The 19,995-nt window shown below is 38.3% G+C and overlaps 3 protein-coding genes across 3 annotated transcripts in view; 1 reads left to right on the top strand and 2 right to left on the bottom strand.

Moving 5' to 3' along the window:
• Positions 1–19,995, bottom strand: part of LOC132119143 (large ribosomal subunit protein eL29-like) — a 346,082-nt gene that overhangs the window by 120,139 nt on the left and 205,948 nt on the right. The gene's annotated exons all lie outside the window — the stretch shown is intronic.
• On the top strand, positions 357–5,922 carry LOC132119132 (uncharacterized). Its single transcript, XM_059528879.1, has 15 exons — positions 357–392; positions 1,080–1,240; positions 1,324–1,537; positions 1,837–1,912; positions 2,195–2,469; positions 2,559–2,696; positions 3,174–3,253; positions 3,398–3,478; positions 3,556–3,761; positions 3,949–4,051; positions 4,135–4,297; positions 4,384–4,484; positions 4,616–4,766; positions 5,132–5,258; positions 5,395–5,922. Exons 1-15 carry the CDS (start codon positions 357–359, stop codon positions 5,685–5,687), a joined length of 2,205 nt encoding a protein of 734 aa, XP_059384862.1. The 3' UTR covers positions 5,688–5,922.
• On the bottom strand, positions 5,923–9,755 carry LOC132119133 (uncharacterized). Its single transcript, XM_059528880.1, has 7 exons — positions 9,684–9,755; positions 7,526–8,226; positions 7,187–7,232; positions 6,997–7,088; positions 6,693–6,803; positions 6,305–6,581; positions 5,923–6,215 (listed from the first exon to the last, which is right to left on the bottom strand). Exons 1-7 carry the CDS (start codon positions 9,717–9,719, stop codon positions 6,009–6,011), a joined length of 1,470 nt encoding a protein of 489 aa, XP_059384863.1. The 5' UTR covers positions 9,720–9,755; the 3' UTR covers positions 5,923–6,008.

Consider the following 19,995-nt stretch of genomic DNA (forward strand, 5'->3'; position numbering starts at 1 on the left):
AAAATGCTTTTTTGCAAGTAAAAAATATAATTTCAAAAGAAAAGTTAACCACTGGGAGAAAAAAATAAAGTTTAGCAAAGTAAAACTTCAGCAGCATTGACTTTGCAACACATATTTCCCTTTGCGCCGCTCCTTTAAATCCGCGTTTCAGTCATCCGTGCCTCTGCGGCGCAAGTTTTCCTTTGCGCTTCATTTTTCTATGTGCCTCGCTTTGTGTCCCTGATTTGACGTGGGGGAGGGGTCAAGAGGTTGGGGTGTGTCTCAGAGCCGTTAGGGTGTGTACAAGGGATGAAGGGAAGGCGCGTCCTTCTTGTTACGTCATCAGCGCGAGCCTCAGACCGAGTGGATCGATCGAAATGGCAGAGCAGAGACATGCGGGTGATGGATCACAGGTATGTATTATTGATCGCTTTCTTCAAGTTCACTAGATAGACTGATAACTATATGTAACTATGTGTATCAGCGCGTTTGCTCAAGTTAAGTAAGTTAGAGATCAATTAATGTGGCGATTAGCTAATCGCCGACGCAACGTTAAGTGTGTCGGCGGCTGTACATTTCTCTCAATATGCACACCTTTCACGTTGTTTTATAATTAATTAATAAATAATAATTATTATTCTCCACGCCCTAGTTGTATTATGGACTATAAGCGATGCCAAAGGTGTTTCTCAAAATATACTGTAAATTGAAAACAAATGCCTTGTATGTGCAAACATAATTTGAAATAAACCTCTTTCTGATTCCGAACAAGTTGATTTATATACAGTAGGTCACATCCCTATAGACTATGTTTAAAAGCTGTGATGTTTATATGATACATTGTTAATGCACTTGTTCTAGATCAGTTGTGTGAAACTCAATTCCTGGAGGGCCACAGCTCTGCACAGTTTAGCTCAAACCAGCTCCATCCCACACCTGTTTGGAGGTTTCTAGTAATCCTGAAGATCTCGATTAGCTGAATCAGATGTGTTTGATTAGGGTTTGAGCTAAACTGTGCAGAGCTGCAGCCCTGCAGGAACTGAGTATAAAACCCCTTATCTAGATAATCCTATATGATTTTGTCATGACATATTTAACAGAGAGAATATTCAGATGTCTGTACAGCTGCACAGAATTTAATAGGTCTTCTGACCCAAAGCCTTGGTCAGATTCAGTCAGCTCAGGGTCAGCAGCAGCAGCCACAACAACGACAGCAGCCTCCTGCTATTTCTCAGCCTCGAATAGAGCAGGATATGGCCAGGTTGCCGCATCCACATCTAATTATTTTAACAATTGTCTTTTGAATGTTTAATATTATAATTAACATTGTTTTATTATTTGTAGATCTTTTCCTGGGATGTTTAAAAAATCAAAGAAGAAAACTCCAAATCCACAAATACATGTGAAAGCCACACCTTGGAAACCATTTGCTGTTTCCATATATTTAATGAGCAGCAACACTGACACCTCACCCACACCTTCTGAAGAGCTTGAACTACTCCAGGCCGGACTAGGAAAACGGGTGATTACAATTTCATCCAATGTGAACCATTCGGATGTAAGTTCATTTTATAGTACAATCTAATTTGTTAGTTTGTGCCATCTGATTTTAGAGCAGGATTATTTCTATATCACCCTGCGAATAATATATAATTAACTGCTTCAAAGTAATATTCCACTTTCAAAACATGCTGAGATGAATGAACATAATTTGCTTAGGCTAAACATAGTAAAATGTGAATTAGTATGTATAAAAATGACAAACAAATGCACGTAAAATTTTCAATGTGATAAAGATTTAGTTTTTACTTTGTGTGGTTGTTTGAGAACCCTTGTTCTGTTTCATGTTTATTTCAGTTATGCAAGCTCCTTGAAGCTGAATTTCCAAAGATGAAGTCACTTACTGGAGGGTGGTTACTTTATAAGGCACCAGGTATGCTGTACTGTCTACCAGAACAGACACAAACATGAATATCTGAGTAGAGTATACTGTAGTGTAAGTAATTTCCATAGGTAGTTATTAATTGAACATTTCCCCGGGCATTCTAACCTTAAATCCCAGGCTACATCCTTTTTTAACAATAGTACACAGGGAAGTGTTAATAGAATATGGGAAGCACTGTTTTTTGACATCGTTTTAACTACAGTATAAAGCCCAATTATATAGTAAAGACCTTTTATTGCTGGATTTGTTAATGTGTTTTTAAATTATCAGGTGGGAATGGAAGAAGAAAGCTTACTGTTGTCCCTCCAGACTCAGAGGGTTATACAGGCAGCCTTCTCAAAATGGCTACCACCGCTGGAAGAACAGCACTGTATATGGTCCCTCTTCAAGATGAGTTATGTCTTGATCCACTGCCATTCTCAGCAGAAGAGTTTGCGAAGATGCCAAAGGTTGAGTGTCGTACTTGTAAAACCACAATGCCACTACCAGTTTTGTACTTGCATGTTAAATCTTGTGGTGGCTGCACACAGTCAGCTAATGATGAGGTATGTTGTTTACACAACATTTACACAAATGTTGTTTTTCAGTTAAGTTTTCTTTTAGGCAGAATATATATCTCGTTTTGTCATTTCAGACTACTGAAGATGATGATGATGATGTAAAAGTAGTTGGTGAGATTACCAGAGCAGTTACCCCTACAGCCCCAGCTTCTACACCTACACCCACCACTTCAATACAAACTTGTTCTCCTACACCCACCACAAGTTTTGAGGTGAGGTTTTAATTTTAATATAAGTGCATAAGGACCGGTGCAGTTAGTAAAATTAATTAGATGCCATGTTAAGATTTTATTACTAACGGTAATGGTATTTTCTTTGTAGTGCCTTATTGTCAAGCACTTTTGATTAATTGATTGTAATTATACTGTCTCTCATTGGTACATAAAGACCATTTTGCAAGAGGTAAATAACACTGGTTGAGAAGAATGCCCTATTTTTATAGTTTTAAAACACTACACAAATGTTAGAAGTCAATACAATTTACTAAACATTTAGAACTGAATCAGAATGTTTTTTGTAAAGTTAAAAAAACTGAAACAGCGAGTGCTTGTTTAGATCTTGCAAAATACTTGGTGACCAAAGTATTTAAAGTGACCAATTAAACAAATTGGATTTTGGAAATAACCAATTGTGTTTTAATTGGGATTTTATTGTATAATACTTAATCAGTTGTCCTTTTGCCATTATAGGATGAGGGACAGTGTCCCATTTGTTTAGACACATTTTCACAGACAGAGTTGCCCATGCATGCAAGTGTTTGTGGAGATAGGTAATTTTTAATGATTTGAAAAGTTATTTCATTTACAGACATTTAATAAGGTATGTATTAAAAACATGTTTTAGGTATTATAAGTGTATATAACATGTTGTAAATGTTCTAAGAAGTCAATCTAACCATTGGGTATATACTCAGTATATTACAGACACTGGATTATGAGAGCAGTCCTCCGTGTGGCACACCAGTACAGCAACACCAAGGCCCAGACATGAAATGGTACAGTCTATTTATTACATTTTAACAACCCTGAGACATCTGAATTCTTTACTAATCTTTTTATCCTGTTTTTATAGTCCAGATGATGTATTGCGTTTGTTGGCAAGAAGGGTAGATGACAGCAAGGATTTCAAGATCTGTGTTTCTCGAACTGACTTCTATCAAAGAGCTATGGTGCAGTGGCAAAGACAAAAGAGAGGAACCCCGGGCAATACTTTGCGTGTAACATTTTTGGGGGAAGCAGGTGTTGACACAGGTGCCATTCGTAAGGAATTTCTTTCAGGCAAGTTAGGTTCACAATCACATTATTAGGTTTTTAAATTCATCGTAACAATTTAAAGTTTAGAAAAACAATAAACAGTTACCACATGTGTCATTATGAGATTTGGTATGTTTTAATGTGCTTATAATTGTACAATGTAGTAAATAACATTCTTTTTTAACATGTACATTTGTATATTTGTTTGTAGATTTGATTGGTGAGATTGAGAAACACCTCTTTGAGCATAGAGGACACCAGAGAGGGAAGAGCCCCATCTACTCCCTAAGTAATCTGGAGAATGGATTTTTTAAGTTAGTAATATTTTACATTATAGTAACATGTCAGTTGTCATTTTTGCATACAACTAAATATTACTTTGTATTTTTTCTTTCAGGACTGCTGGAGAAGTGTTTTCGGTTAGTCTCGCTCAGGGTGGGCCTGCCCCCCGTTTCTTGAGGCCGTGGTGCTTTGATTATCTCTCATCTGGAGACTTGGATGAATCAACTCTCACTATAGATGATGTGGATGATGCTGAACTTTATAATTTGATTAAAAAGGTAGTAATTTTTTTCCAAATAAAATCTGATTTCATAAAAGCTTTATTTCTACGCAAGCACACCATTTTACGTGTTTGTGTTTTCAGGTGGAGGAAGAAGAAACCGATCTCTCTGCATGGAATGATCAAATAATTAACTGTGGTTTTACTGGGGCCATTAAACCTGAGAACAAAGAGGCCATAATAAGGTCAGAAAAAGTGTTATAACTTCTTTACATTTGAAACCTTGCAAACGGTTTTAATTTTGCTGCCTACCAGATATACTGATTAGCCACAACACTGTCTATATTATGCTAGAATTTCCTGGTTCTTTTTTCAGATCAATTGTGCTGCATGCAACTCTACGTTTGTTCCCTTTGTTGAAGCAAATCCGAAAAGGTCTTGAAGTCTACAATTTCGTGGACATCCTGGAAAACCATTCAGGACTTTGCCACCAGTTCTTTGTCCCTGATGTGGATGATGATGATAAGGTATCACTAACTGGAATAACATTTTTGCCTATATCTTGTATTTCATTTTAGAAATGGTTTTATTTTAGGAATATTATATATAGGAAAATTATTATTTGCTAAGTTGAAAAATAGTCAAACACTTTGTTCCTTACAAAAAATAATAGTAGAAAATGGATTGCTCTTAATACCTCAGTAATGGTTTCCTGTAGCTTATTGGTTAGATAACAGTGCTAGCATAGCCCAAGGGCTTGGGTTCGATCTCAGGGATTGCACATACTTAAAACAAATGTTATTATAGTAATAAAGTAGCTTTGGATAAAAGTCAAATGCATATGTGTATATGTACCTGAAAATGGATTCCCCCCCCCCCCCCCCCCCCCCAGGCTGATGCAGACTTCATCATGCAGAACATTCTTCCGAAAATGTCGGAGAAGGGATCAGTACGAGAGACTTATGAAACAGCTATAATCAACTTTCTGCAAGACTTTCTCCAAGAAATTGAAAGCTGTGGTATGTATGAACTGACAGTTGATTTAGTATAAATATTGTTAAAAAAAACTGCAGATTACACAAATTAATGTTAAAATGTAATTGATCTAATTCAGACAATACCAACCCTAGAGATAACAAGTTCTTTTGCTTGTAGAGGATAACCCTGACGGAGACATCCTGCCCTTAACTGTCCCCGGTGTTATGCAATGGCTCACTGGCCAGGGACACAAACCTCTTCTAATGTCAGAACTTAAAGAATTCAAAATTTCTCTTCATTTTGACCATGAGTGTATGCAGAGGATGCCAGAACATAAAATATGCTTCCCAGTTGTAAGTGCCTGTGCCAGAAAAATTACATTTCCCACAGTACACATGGGTGACTACAGTTCTTTTAAATCAGTCATGTTGCAAGCCATTCAGTTTGACGACGGTTTTAACAGAATTTAAAATGCTGCTTAATGTATGGAATTGTACATGTTCAGGAAAAAAACCTTTTATACATTGGTAAATGTTCTTATGGTTTTGAAATTTACTGTGTATGTGTAGAGAACACAACGTGTTACATATTGTAAAATTTTATATCTTAATGCATGTGTTAAGAGAACACAAGTTGTTATACAAGTCTTTTTCTGCTTTAAATATAGCCAATACAAAAAATAAAACAAGCATGCAATGTCAACTTGTTTGTTTTTTATTGAATTGGATGTTAATTTGCTTCTAAATGGATCATTTGGTCACTAGTCATTTCAATGATTGATTTAGTGTCAATTAAGAATGAAGCAGAACAAAATTCAAAACTTCTAAATACTTGTCTCTTCCATAGTTTTGAGAGTGTGAGGTTGGGTTAAAAAAAGTTTGAATTTGGGCCTTAAGTTCTTCAGTTAAGGGGCATTCGACTGGAGGAACTACAATTCCTGTCCACGGCTGGTCAGAGATACTGTCTGTGTCCCAGTCAGAGTCGTCGTCTTGTGCAATCTGTTAAAAGTTGGTAATAGGTTATGGACATTGGGGCAATATCTTGCTTGAAAACATTACATACATTAAAAGACACATTCTTAAAATACCTCAGATTGGACTGGAGGAGGGACAGGGTTTTGCAGGAGTCCAATTTCCCACAACTGGTCTGGGCTTCTATTACTCTCTGTGCGGAGAGGATGGTTATTCCACCCACTAGTAAAGGAGTCAAGGCTGGCCTGGAGACGAGGCAGGAACACAAACTGACAGCAAAAGAGGTGAAGGCTGTTGGTTGGCTCTAGTAATCCTTCCTCTTCAAGGCTGTGCAAAACATCATAATAGATGTTTGTAACTGCCATCCATATGTCACGCCAAAGGCGCTCAATGCTAAAAATGGAAGAGAAAACAGTGTGTAATGTTGAACACAAGTCATCATTCTTAGAAACAGAACACTTTAACATTCATATCAAGCTTTAACTAATTTATCTAGCTGCTTACCGCTGGTTATGCACGCTTTTTCCTGAGATGTAGCTTCCCCTGCCACAACCACGCACAGAAAACATACATCTGGCAATCTCTACATTTTCAACTCCTTGGTCTCCTCGAACTCTAAATGCAAAAAAATTAAATATGACAAGGTATTTTAGAAAAGAAACCTAACAGTATTTAAAAAACGTATGTTAACCATGTTTAAACAAGCAGGGATTCATTTACATTTAGCTTACGCTTTTATCCAAAGTGACATTCACGTTACTGGAGGTAGCAAAGCATTCATACACACTCATGATGTAAGTTGTCTTACCTCAATGGAAACCCATGTCTCTCCACTGACTGAAGGAAGAAACCGAGGGCAGTGGATGCCTTGTTATCGGTTGCAGGTCCAAGGTACATGATCTGAGAGACAAAGTAAAGTTAGACTTATGCATTCCATCAGAAATTTGATTTGTACAAAATTTATAGGCCAACAATGCATTAAAGAAAGAGAAAAATACCTTTCTGGAGTACCCATCAATGGCACCGAATATCACAAGGCCATATCTGATAAAAGATAATCTGTTATTACCAGTTGAAATGCGTATGTAAACTGTAGAGAGAAACTCACATGCATAATAAGTCATTTTTAAGGATTAAAAATATCAAAAAAAATCTTGGGCATTACTTATATTCCTTAATACATTTTCAAAGAATTTAAATAGAATTAGAAAACTCAGAAACTCAAAAATAATGACTTCACATAATGTAATGTGATCACAATATGTGATATTTTCACAGAAAGGGTCACATACTTTAATCAGTAGCATTACAACAATGGCTTGACACGCATGACATACCTTATCAGCTTATGGTTTGTGTCTATGTGAACAACATGAAGAGGGCCCTTGACGGAATAAGTCCTTCTGACTACACATCTCAATTGTGTAATTCTTGCTAGTATTCCAGCAGAGTCCACTCGATGCATGGAATCCCAAACTCTTGTCCATGGCACACGATGACCCAAGGCTTGTAAGTGTCCCTTCATCATTCTATGGCCTAGGTGTGGACTTTTAGCTTTGATTGACCTCACTAGGTTGTCAAGTTCTTCATCTGTGATTTTACTGTAGGTGTCCTTTAGAGAAATGCCATACTCAGTGAGGCGACGTTTGATTGTCCTTGTTGACACACCAAGAAGCTCGGCAATACATGGAACAGATAGCTGCATATTAACTAGGTACTGAAGATGTTCTCTGGAAATAATAAACTTTGGGGGCCCCTTAACTCCAAATTCCACTTCAAGGGCAGTAACAGGTTCATTGTTATTGTCAATATGCCTATCCACTGTGTTTTTCAAGGTTGACAGTTCACCAAGGAGTTCCTCTGGGACTGAAATTTGATCATAGACTGATGAAATGAAGAGAAGCTCATGACTGCATAAAAACTGCAAATAATCTAAATCTAGGGGTAGGCGACTCATTGTATCCTGCAGTTTGGATAGCAGTCTTTCCATGATCATCCTTCCCAGCTGGTGACTTGTGGCATCATTAGGTCCATGGACCTAAAGATAAGAATTTATTTGATTAAATGTATAAAAAATGATTTACAAATTGATATGCGAGTCAGCTAAAGTTAAAACACCCTTAGGAGTTTGGCTGGTGTGTGCGTGTTGAGTTCTGTGCATGCATCTGTGTGTGTTTTGTGCACGATTGTTTCTTATTTGAGTGTTTTCATGATTCTGATCAGTAGGAAGTGCTGCTCTATGTAAAAGCAGTTCGAGTTTGAATCACTTATAACGTGCATTTGAAAAAGCAACACCAGTCGAACATCCTCTCCATTATTATTAATATACTTTATTATCATGAAAATACCTGAGAAGGTTTTAGGAATATTGATAAAATGATGTCCATATGCATTTCCTATAATTAGTTATGTGTGTTATTGTCTTCCTCTACTGCGCTTATTTTGAGTTTTCGCACGAGAGCGACCTCTAGCTTTCGGGTGCAACAGTATTTTACCTATTTCACCCACAAGCTGTTCATAAATCATGTACAATATAATGTCTGTTAATCGTGGCAGCCTTATTTGTGCTGACGCCTAGGTAAAGGTTGCAGCAGTTACTCTTAAAGGAGAACTCCGGTCAATTTTAACATTGAGCTCATTTTTTTGTAAATTTGGAGTGCTGTCAGTACAGAGAACAACGACAAAAATCGGTGTTGCCAACACCGTGTTATCCTCTTTTTAAAATTTGCACCCTGTTGACTTCAATGGGACAATATTTAAACCTGCTTCTAGCCTCTTAACATCCTTGATGTGTCATTACAATTGCACAGGTCATGTGAGTGATTCCTTCAGAGTGAATCTGACTGCAGTAGATGTGAAAGAAATGGATAAAAATGATGTTATTTAAGCCAGCGCATCCTGATTTCGGTTGAAGTCCAAAGTAGTCGATTGTCGAGTTCACGCGCATAGGTTTAGTTACCAATGATCACGCGCGTGAACTCGGCAATCGACTACTTTGGACTTCAACCGAAATCAGGATGCGCTGGCTTAAATAACATCATTTCTATCCATTTCTTTCACATCTACTGCAGTCAGATTAAAAAGAGGATAACACGGTGTTGGCAACACCGATTTCTGTCGTTGTTCTTTGTACTGACATCACTCCAAATTGACAAAAAAATGAGCTCAATGTTAAAATTGACCGGAGTTCTCCTTTAACGTCTCAGGTCAAAGAACTACGGGTCACATGACAACAGAAACGTATGTCTGAATACTATATTGTGCCTTTTTTGCGGATTACATTTAAAGATTTCAGATGCAAAAAGCCTCTACAGGCCCATAAAAAAATGAGATTATGATATTCAGTGAAAGCTCTCCACACATAGAGCTATGTGTTACTCAAATAATTTTACTTCAAAACCCCGCTAATACCACGCTCTGGCCGGCCTGAAGTATCTGTTATTAATAATATAGGAGTCTAATAATAATAAGAAGAAAGCGATCAATAATACATACCTGTGATCCATCACCCGCATGTCTCTGCTCTGCCATTTCGATCGATCCACTCGGTCTGAGGCTCGCGCTGATGACGTAACAAGAAGGACGCGCCTTCCCTTCATCCCTTGTACACACCCTAACGGCTCTGAGACACACCCCAACCTCTTGACCCCTCCCCCACGTCAAATCAGGGACACAAAGCGAGGCACATAGAAAAATGAAGCGCAAAGGAAAACTTGCGCCGCAGAGGCACGGATGACTGAAACGCGGATTTAAAGGAGCGGCGCAAAGGGAAATATGTGTTGCAAAGTCAATGCTGCTGAAGTTTTACTTTGCTAAACTTTATTTTTTTCTCCCAGTGGTTAACTTTTCTTTTGCAATTATATTTTTTACTTGCAAAAAAGCATTTTTTTTCTCAATACTCTATTTTTATTTGCAAAACATATTTTTTTTTTGCAAAACATTTTTTTTTTTTGCAAAACATTGTTTTATTTTGCAGATATATATGGCCCTATTTTGACTCCATACAGCAGAGGTTGTACTTCCTTCGCCAGCTGAGGAAGTTTAACCTGCCACAGGATCTGCTGAAACAGTTCTACTCCACCATCATCGAATCCATCCTCAGCACTTCAGTAACTGTCTGGTTCAGCTCAGCTTCTAAATCTGACCTCAGAAGACTACAGAGGGTAGTCCGGACTGCTGAGATAATCATCGGTACAACCCTCCCTTCTATTTAAGAACTGTACTTATCCAGAGTGAGCAAAAGGGCTGTTAAAATCACTCTGGACCCCTCACATCCAGCACACTCCCTCTTTGAACTGTTGCCATCTGGTCGACGCTACAGAGCACTGAGCACCAGAACGACCAGACACAGGAACAGTTTCTTCCCTCAGGCAATCCATCTTATGAACAGCTGATAATAACTGTGGAACACACTACACTATTTATATACACATACACTTATTTATCTAACACACATACTTAGTATACACTTACATTTTGCACATAATATACCTGTACATACATAACTGCATTTTGTAATATACCTGCCTACAATTGTCAATTTGTATATTGTCATTCCTTATCTACTTATTTGTATTTTTTATTCTTTTATTATGTGTTTTATGTTCTGTCGCTGTCATTCTTTTGTACTGCGGAGCTTCTGTCACGAAAACGAATTCCTCGTATGTGTAAACATACCTGGCAACAAAGCTCATTCTGATTCTGATTCATTCTGAACTGTATATTCTATGGCCCTACACCAACCCTACACCTAACCCTAACCCTCACAGGAAACATTGTGCATTTTTACTTTCTCAAAAAAACTCATTCTGTATGATTTATAAGCGTTTCGAAAAATGGGGGACATGGGTTATGTCCTCATAAGTCACCCTCTCCTTGTAATACCTGTGTCATACCCATGTCATTATACAGAGTTGTGTCCTGATATGACCCAAAAACAAGAGCACACACACACACACACACACATACAGGTGCTGGTCATATAATTAGAATATCATCAAAAAGTTGATTTATTTCACTAATTCCATTCAAAAAGTGAAACTTGTATTTTATATTCATTCATTACACACAGACTGATATATTTCAAATGTTTATTTCTTTTAATTTTGATGATTAGAACTGACAATTAAGGAAAATCCCAAATTCAGTATCTCAGATAATTAGAATATTACTTAAGACCAATACAAAGAAAGGATTTTTAGAAATCTTGGCCAACTGAAAAGTATGAACATGAAAAGTATGAGCATGTACAGCGCTCAATACTTAGTTGTGGCTCCTTTTGTCTGAATGACTGCAGCAATGCGGCGTGGCATGGAGTCGATCAGTCTGTGTTACTGCTCAGGTGTTATGAGCACAGGTTACTCTGATAGTGACCTTCAGCTCTTCTGCATTCTGTATATGTATATATTTCCATCCTTAAGCCTGTCTGTGTATGTTGACATTATGTATGTACATTAAAAATAATTAATACAAAATATATGCATACAGAATTTGTGCATATGTGCTTTACATAATGACATGAATATTATATATATACAATACCATGTACACAATTCATCATATAGACATTATTAGCATATGTACAGATTTTACTCTGGTTACTTTGTAGAAACATGTATCTGCAGAGCATGAATGAATGTAATAATAATATAATGAAGTAAAAGTGAAAGGCAACACATATATATTTGGGTTAAGAGAAAAACATATAGTTTACAAGCTATACAAACTATACATTTCTTCTGTACATCTTTTAGATTTTTTACTCTGTCTCCCTTTCGCTTAAATATCAGTATGTACTGGAGCTGGAATAAGGAGAGTACTATATATATATATATATATATATATAGACCCTCCATGCCATGCTAGTAATATATGTCAATATGTGTCAACTGCTTGAGTCTCCATATCCGTCAGGATGATTGGGAAAAGAACCAATCTCTGCAGCATTAGATATGCATGAGTTGATGGTTTGTGACTTCAGCACAACCGTTCTTCATTGATCTCTGGGTAAATGTGTAATTAGGAGGTAAACATGACCTCACCCTAAATAGACTGACCGCTCTGATCACAGCTTCTGTAAAGCGTTTCAGTATCGACGTGCTCAGAGTCTATCTGAGAACAATGGAAATAAGCTTTAGACTCATTACCACGGCACTGTAAATCAGCACAACCATCATAGATGTTTGAGAAAAAGATACTTTTGGAAAGGATGAATTAATCCACATTCACATTCACTTATCAGTCAATAAATTGAAAAAGTTACTCAGACATTTTCTTGTAAATTAAAAATTAATGCATTACTTCACTAGTTACTTGAAAAAAGTAATCTGATTACATAATTCGCATTACTTGTTACCCCCAACACTGGTGAAATACTCCTGCCTGACACCCGCTGGTGCACATTCAAGCATTTGCAAAATAGTGTCAAACATCAGCCATACTGAGAGTCTCACTAGTTTGGCTCAGTCACACTATTTTAGCTCAATGGTTTTCAGTTCTGATCCTGGAGACCCGGCTCTGCACATTTTGTATGTCTCTCTTATCTAACTGTTCAGTTAACTGAATCTCTACTATAGAGCTCAAATCAGCTTGTAATCAAGTGCGTTAAATAATGGAGACATGCAAAATGTCCAGAGCGAGGGTCCCCAGGACCAGAATTAAGAACCAGTTAAGCATCAGTTTGTGGTTTTGTAAAAGCACACAATATCAGGTTCTTTAAAACTGTTGCCCGAGTTCCTGACTGTGGCTATTGGTGCACCTAATGTTATTCATGTTAATGTCCCTTTAAATATGTTTAAACGCTGTACAGTGAGCATGCACATACAGAGACAGTAGGAGAGAACTCAAGTTAAGATGGTCGCTCTACCACTGTGCAATGTGGTGTTCAATTCTATTTTGTAGCATCCACCAGAGTATTGTCCCTTCCGTATTGTTTGTACTATATTATTATTGTATTATATTATTTAAATGCCCTTGCTACGTGTACTGTGTTAAGCTAACTGAGACTTGTTATAGCATTTATATATCATTGCTCTTTTTGTTGTTTTTGATTGCTTCCATTGTCCTCATTTGTAAGTCGCTTTGGATAAAAGAAGCTGCTAAATGACTAAATGTAAATGTAATATTTTTTTTTGGAGGAGGATTTTCGTAGCTGCGTTATGGCCACCAGGCAGTGCTGACTAGCTTACTAGCTGTGGGGACCATGCGGTAGGGCATGACTGATTTCCAGGTATTGTGAATGTATTTCCTTGACTGATTGCTTATACTTTCTGTAGTGTATTGAGTAGAATGCACTCAGAGTAAACTCATATAACCACTGCTTGCCACTCTAGATTAACTCAGGGTTAGATTTTGGTTGGCCAGTTAATTGTTCATAAAAAAAGGAAGAAACACATGTGTTGACAAAGTTGTTCAATCTGATACTGCACAGTAAAAAGAAAAGAATAATTGCCCATCGTTGTCTCGACTCTAATTTGTGTTAGGCAAACACAACAGTTGGCGACAAGGAAAAACTCAGCCTCACGGCGATGAGGGGTAGATTCAGCGCAAAATAGTAAGTGAATTAAGAAAGATGGCAGAATATATCGGAAGGATTGATGCATTTGAAAGTGCCACGGACGATTGGACTTTGTACTGTGAACGAATCGAGCAGTATTTCAAAGCTAATGACATTGATGATGGAAAACGGGTGTCAGTGTTGTTGAGTGCGATAGGAGGGAAAGCTTATGCTTTGCTGAGAAGCCTCACTGCTCCCAATAAGCCTGCTGATCTTAGTTTTGACAACATTGTGAAGACACTGCAAGAGCATCTAGCACCAAAACCGCTGCTCATTGCAGAATGGTTCAGATTTCATAAACGGAATCAAAATGACGGAGACTCAATCGCAGTTTATGTAGCTGAATTAAAGAAATTGTCAAAACACTGTCAGTTTGGGGATGGATTAAATGACGTGCTGAGAGATCGTCTAGTCTGTGGCATTTCACAAGAGAGTATACAGAAGAGATTGCTCACGGAGGCAGATCTAACATTTAAACGTGCAGTTGAAATTGCTGTCGCCATGGAAACGGCTGCCAGAAACACTGTAGAGCTGAGATCTGGAGTGAAACTTTCTGTAAACAAGGTGACCACTGCAGGTAAACCTAAAAGAATAATGCAAAAAGTTGAACTGTGTTACTGTGACAGGAGTGGACACAAAGCTAATCAGTGCAGATTCAAAACCGAAATGTGCAGAAAATGCAACAAAGTTGGACACATACAAAGAGCATGTCGGTCGGATATACCATACATTGAGAAAGAGAGACAGTACAAGGTTCAGCAAAAGAAAAGTAGGAATGTCCATGTCCAATGTCGCCCAAAACTCATATGAAGAAAGTGACACAGGGTTGGCCAATTTAGAAATCTACAGTCTGAAAAGTGACTTAAAACAAGCAATCTGGCTTACACCTCAAGGGAATGGACAGAAAATCAGAATGGAACTGGATACAGGCTCCGCTGTATCAGTGATGTCACAGTACGATAAAAATATTTCAAAACGACTAAATTAAAGCCATCGTCTGTTAAACTGAAAACATATACTGGTGAGCCCATAATCCCTCTAGGGGTAATGTCCGTGACAGTGAAGTACAATAATCAACAGAGTGAATTAGATCTGTACATAGTACGAACAGAGGGACCAGCACTTTGGGGACGTGACTGGTTGAGGAAGTTGCAGCTGGACTGGAAATCCATAAAAAGTCTGCAAGTCACAGTTCCTACATCGACGTGCACTCAATTGAAACTGGAAAAAGTGCTGGATGGGGCTGTAACCGTGTTTCAGTCGGGAATAGGAACTCTGAAGCATATAAAAGGAAAGATAACCCTGAATGAAAATGCAGTAGCCAAGTTTCACAAAGCGCGGCCTGTTCCCTATGCTATTCGCCAGAAAGTGGAAGATGAGCTTGATCGGTTGGAAGCTGAAGGAATACTTTCAAAGGTTGACTGGAGTCCGTGGACAACTCCAGTTGTTCCTGTTGCCAAGTAAATGGAACTGTTAGACTTTGCGGGGATTTTTAGGTCTCAATCAACCCTGAACTGCAGGTAGAACAATATCCACTACCAAGAATAGAGGATATTTTTGCTACACTTGCAGGTGGACAGCTTTCAGTAAAATAGACTTGGCGGAAGCATATTTACAGATGGAAATAAAGGAGGACTCAAAAGTATTCTTGACTATAAATACTCTCAAGGGCTTGTATCACTATAAAAGGCTTGTTTTTGGCGTAGCCTCAGCACCGGCCTTGTGGCAAACCCAATGCTACCTCGATGACATCATTGTCACAGGTGATAGTGACAGTGATCACTTGGAGAACTTAGCACGGGTTAAAAGAAATTGGAAGATTATGGACTGCGTGCAAGATGGGACAAGTGTGAGTTTTCAAGAATACCATCACGTATTGTGGACACAAAATTGATGTGAATGGTCTGCACAAGTGTCACGACAAGCTAAGAGCTGTCGCAGAGGCTCCAGAACCACAAGAGGTCTTGCAATTGAGGTCTTTCCTTGGGTTTGTCAAGTACTACAACAGGTTTTTGCGAAATCTGGCTACTGTTCTCCATCCTCTAAATACCCTGTTACAAGCAGGAAAGAAATGGATTTGGACAAAGCAATGCAGGCAAGCTTTTCAGGAAGCAAAGTAACTAGTGATGTCAGATACAGTTCTGACTCACTATGACCCAGGCAAGCCACTAAAGTTGGCATGCGTCGCCTCACCATATGGCATTGGGGCGGTGTTGTCGCATGTGATGGGTGATGGAACGGAGCGCCCCATTGCTTTCACGTCACGCTCCCTCAGTGAGGCAGAGAAGAACTATGCCCAGATTGACAGGGAAGCTTTAAAGCCTGGTATGGGGCGTAAAACGATTCAATCAATATCTGTATGGAAACAACTTTTCCTTGGTTACAGACCATCAGACGTTGGTTTCCATCTTCATTCCACAGAAAGAAGTTCCACTGACAGTAGCAGCACGGATGCAAAGGTGGGCATTGTTTCTTGGAGGACATAGATACCCGATTGAATTCAAAAGAACACACAGACATGCTAATGCTGATGGACTATCACGTCTACCATTGGATGGGTGTGATTCAAAGACAGAGAACGTACGCATTTTTTACAATTGCTCAGCTTGAGAGTTCTCCTGTTACTAACCAAATAATTCGGAGAGAAACCTGGAGAGATCCTGCATTGTATCAGGTATATTTAGCTATACAGTCTGGCTGGAATGCAGAGCAGAAGATTCGTTTCACACACTTTTATCAGCGCCGTGATGAACTGACTCTGGATGGTGGTTGCATCATGTGGGGATTAAGAGTTGTTGTACCTCCTAAGTTGCAAACTCGAATGTTGGAGGAGCTTCATGTTGGGCATCTAGGAGTGGTAAAGATGAAGTCACTTGCTAGAAGTTTCGTATGGTGGCCTGGAATGTACCAGCAGATCGAGCAGCTCGCCATGCATTGTCCAGGATGTCAACATGTGCAAAAGATGCCAAAGACTGCACCGCTACATCCTTGGGAGTGGCCTGCATTACCATGGCAAAGGACCCATGTTGATTTTGGGGGGGGTGCTTTCATGGGCACCACATTCTTGGTTGTGGTCGATGCATGTTCAAAGTGGCCAGAAGTGTTCAGTATGACCTCCACAACCGCCGGCCAAACTGTGACTGTTCTGAGAGAACTTTTTGCAAGGACTGGTTTACCAGAACAGCTGGTGAGTGACAATGGTCCCCAGTTTATATCTGAGGAGTTCCAGATCTTCTTAAAGAACAATGGAATCAAACATGTGACCTCAGCGCCCTACCACCCAGCTACAAATGGCTTAGCTGAGAGATTAGTGCAAAGCTTGAAGAATGCACTACGTGCCATGACATGTGAAAAGACCACACTGAACCAGAAGCTACAACATTTCTTGTTTGCATGTCGAAATGCAACTCATGTCACCACAAATCGAACACCTGCCATGTTATTCCATGGTAGACCCTTACGTTCAAGGCTGGATTTGTTGAAACCTAATCTGAGGAGGACCGTACACGACAGACAGATAAAGCAATCACAAGGAGAGGAAAAAATGAGAGAGTTGGAAATATAAGAGTGTGTGCTTGATACTAACTACAGAGGAGATCACAAATGGACACCTGCAAAGGTCAAAGAAAGAACAGGACCACTCTCACATACAGTTGAAATTGCACCAGATAATACCTGGAGACGACACATTGATCAGTTGAGAAGATCAAATGTTCCTCTGGAAAGTCTTCTCTCGAGTGTTCAATTCAACACTACTGATACTGTTTCCAGTGGAAGTGATTCAACAACACTTCAAGATGGCACTGTATCTTCCAGTGACGTACCACAAGCACTAACTCCAACTTGTGAAGAGAAATGTTACCCTACCCTTGTCTGGCAACCACCAACCTAGATAGAATAGAAAAAGAATAGAGCAAGCTAGCGTTAGAAGTCTTGTTTTGCTTTTGTTAATTGTATAATAAATGAAAAGAAAACAGATAGAATACAAAAATATTAAAAAGCTAGTAAGATTTTTTTTTGAAGAATATAATTAGAATAATCAGTGCTAAAGTTAGAGGGTCAAATAAAGATGGAAGAGATGGGGTTTTAGCCGATTCAAATTGACTTTGTGCTTCTTTGGAAAGCACAATTAAGCGACATTCACTTACAGAACGCAAGCTTCTAGAGGGCACATAAGTATGAAGTAATGAAATTAGGTAAATGGGTGCAGAGCAAGTGGTAGTTTTGTAGGCATGCTAGACAAGCTGAGATGCGAGCAGCTACCGTCGGATCATCAAGAGGAAAATGAAAAACAAGTGACCAAAACATTCAGATGAGCTGAAGGCTACTGTCAAAGAAACCTGGGCTTCCAGACCACCTCAGCAGTGCCACAAACTGATCATCTCCATGCCACGCTGAACTGAGTACATGTACAGTAAATGAACATACTTTCCAGAAGACCAACAATTCACTAAAAATGTTTTATTTATTTTATTGGTCTTATGAAGTGTTCTGATTTGTTGAGATAGTGAAATGGTGGGTTTTTCTTAAATGTCAAAGTCAAAATCATCAAAGAACCAAAGATTTAAACTACTTCAGTCTGTGTGCATTGAATTTATTTAATACACGAGTTTCACAATTTGAGTTGAATTACTGAAACAAATGAACTATCCACGAATTTATTGAGATGCACCTGTAGATAGAGAGAGAGAGAGAGAGAGAGAGAGAGAGATTAATTGTGTGTAAATTACCTGAGTCTGTGCATCTTTCAACAGTGTTCACAGGGCCATAGCTGGGGTTTGCAGGCACAGGTTGTACCCTGTGCCCTTTTTGAAATCGTGCAAATACATAATAACAAATACATAAATAGAACAAAGATTCAAATTAAACAATGATTTAAGTTTATTTTTTTTACATTCGTAGGTGTTCAGGTACAAAAAACAAATAATCAAATGTAAAATAGCATTGCATACTCTTGCCTGTATAAATTAAATAGATTAATCCTTGTTAAAAGTACAAAAGTTATTCTGTCAAGAGAAGTTAGTGATTTTATCTCTCTTTTTTTTCTTGGAGACAATGCATCTGACATAATGATACACATGCAATTTGATTCTCAATTGCTTACATTCACTTAAGAAATAACCAACAGTTTTTAGAGGCTATTCATCAAGATGGGTATTTCAACATAATTTTGAAAATATTTGTTTGTTCGAGTGCAAGAAATCGATTCAGTGTTCACGGGTTGTGAGACACAGCTCTCTGTGTGCTAATTTAAAATTTTTCACATCTTTTTGTGCTTGAATGTTTCAACTGGCAAGGTGTATTTGTTTGTTTAAACACAAGAAGACATGAAGGGGAACTGAAGTCGGTGAGTCCTCAGTTGAGGTATTTTGCTCAAAAGTGAGCAAAACGTGACAAAATCACCAAAAACCTCCATTTGAGGACATCCTCATTTGTAAAACTGGTATAAAAATAAAGTAAACAAAGTTTTTTTTAATTGTAAAAATGCAGAAAGATTTCTAGTAATAGAATGGGTAGGGGTGGGTTAAGGTTAAAAAGTGTATAACTATCTGTATATAAAAACAATATAAGACTATGTAATGTCCCCATTTAGATAGCTAAGTAAACGTGTGTGTGAGTGTGTGTGTGTGTGTGTATGTGCATATTTTTGTGTCATATCAGGACACAACTCTGTATAATGTCATGGGTATGACACAGGTATTACAAGGAGAGGGTGACTTATGAGGACATAACCCATGTCCCCATTTTTCAAAACGCTTATAAATCATACAGAATGAGTTTTTTTGAGAAAGTAAAAATGCACAAAGTTTCCTGTGAGGGTTAGGGTTAGGTGTAGGGTTGGTGTAGGGCCATAGAATATACAGTTTGTACAGTATAAAAACCATTACACCTATGGGATGAACACACTTTTCACAAAAACAAACGTGTGTGTGTGTGTGTGTGAGAGAGAGAGAGCGAGAGTGTGTAAATGAGTGAGTTTGTGTGTGTGTGTGTGTCAATACTGTATGAGTATCCAACTTTAAATATATTGCTGGGTGATAATATTAATTTTATATTATGTTAATTTAAATGAATTTAGTAGGAAATCCATTTATATCCATATATGGGGAATCCAACCCAATCTATCCATCCATCCACCTATTTGTCTAGCTGCAGTGCAAAGAAAAAAAATCAGTTGGCTGCATAAGACCAAGCCTTAAATCCTTTTAAAACTAAACTAAACTACTAATTGATTTCACTGGCAGAGGACTG

This window comes from Carassius carassius, chromosome 38 (assembly GCF_963082965.1).
Source record: "Carassius carassius chromosome 38, fCarCar2.1, whole genome shotgun sequence".
Lineage (NCBI taxonomy): Eukaryota > Metazoa > Chordata > Actinopteri > Cypriniformes > Cyprinidae > Carassius > Carassius carassius.

Bases quoted from the DNA above. Each gene is read 5' to 3' on its own strand.
- LOC132119132 (XM_059528879.1), top strand. From the start codon at position 357: ATGGCAGAGCAGAGACATGCGGGTGATGGATCACAG. The intron at 393-1,079 runs GTATGTATTATT...CATATTTAACAG, and splicing joins ATGCGGGTGATGGATCACAG to AGAGAATATTCAGATGTCTG. The intron at 3,762-3,948 runs GCAAGTTAGGTT...ATTTGTTTGTAG, and splicing joins TCGTAAGGAATTTCTTTCAG to ATTTGATTGGTGAGATTGAG.
- LOC132119133 (XM_059528880.1), bottom strand. From the start codon at position 9,719: ATGGCAGAGCAGAGACATGCGGGTGATGGATCACAG. The intron at 7,233-7,525 runs GTATGTCATGCG...ATCTTTTATCAG, and splicing joins ACAAACCATAAGCTGATAAG to ATATGGCCTTGTGATATTCG. The intron at 6,582-6,692 runs GTAAGCAGCTAG...TTCCATTTTTAG, and splicing joins AAAAGCGTGCATAACCAGCG to CATTGAGCGCCTTTGGCGTG.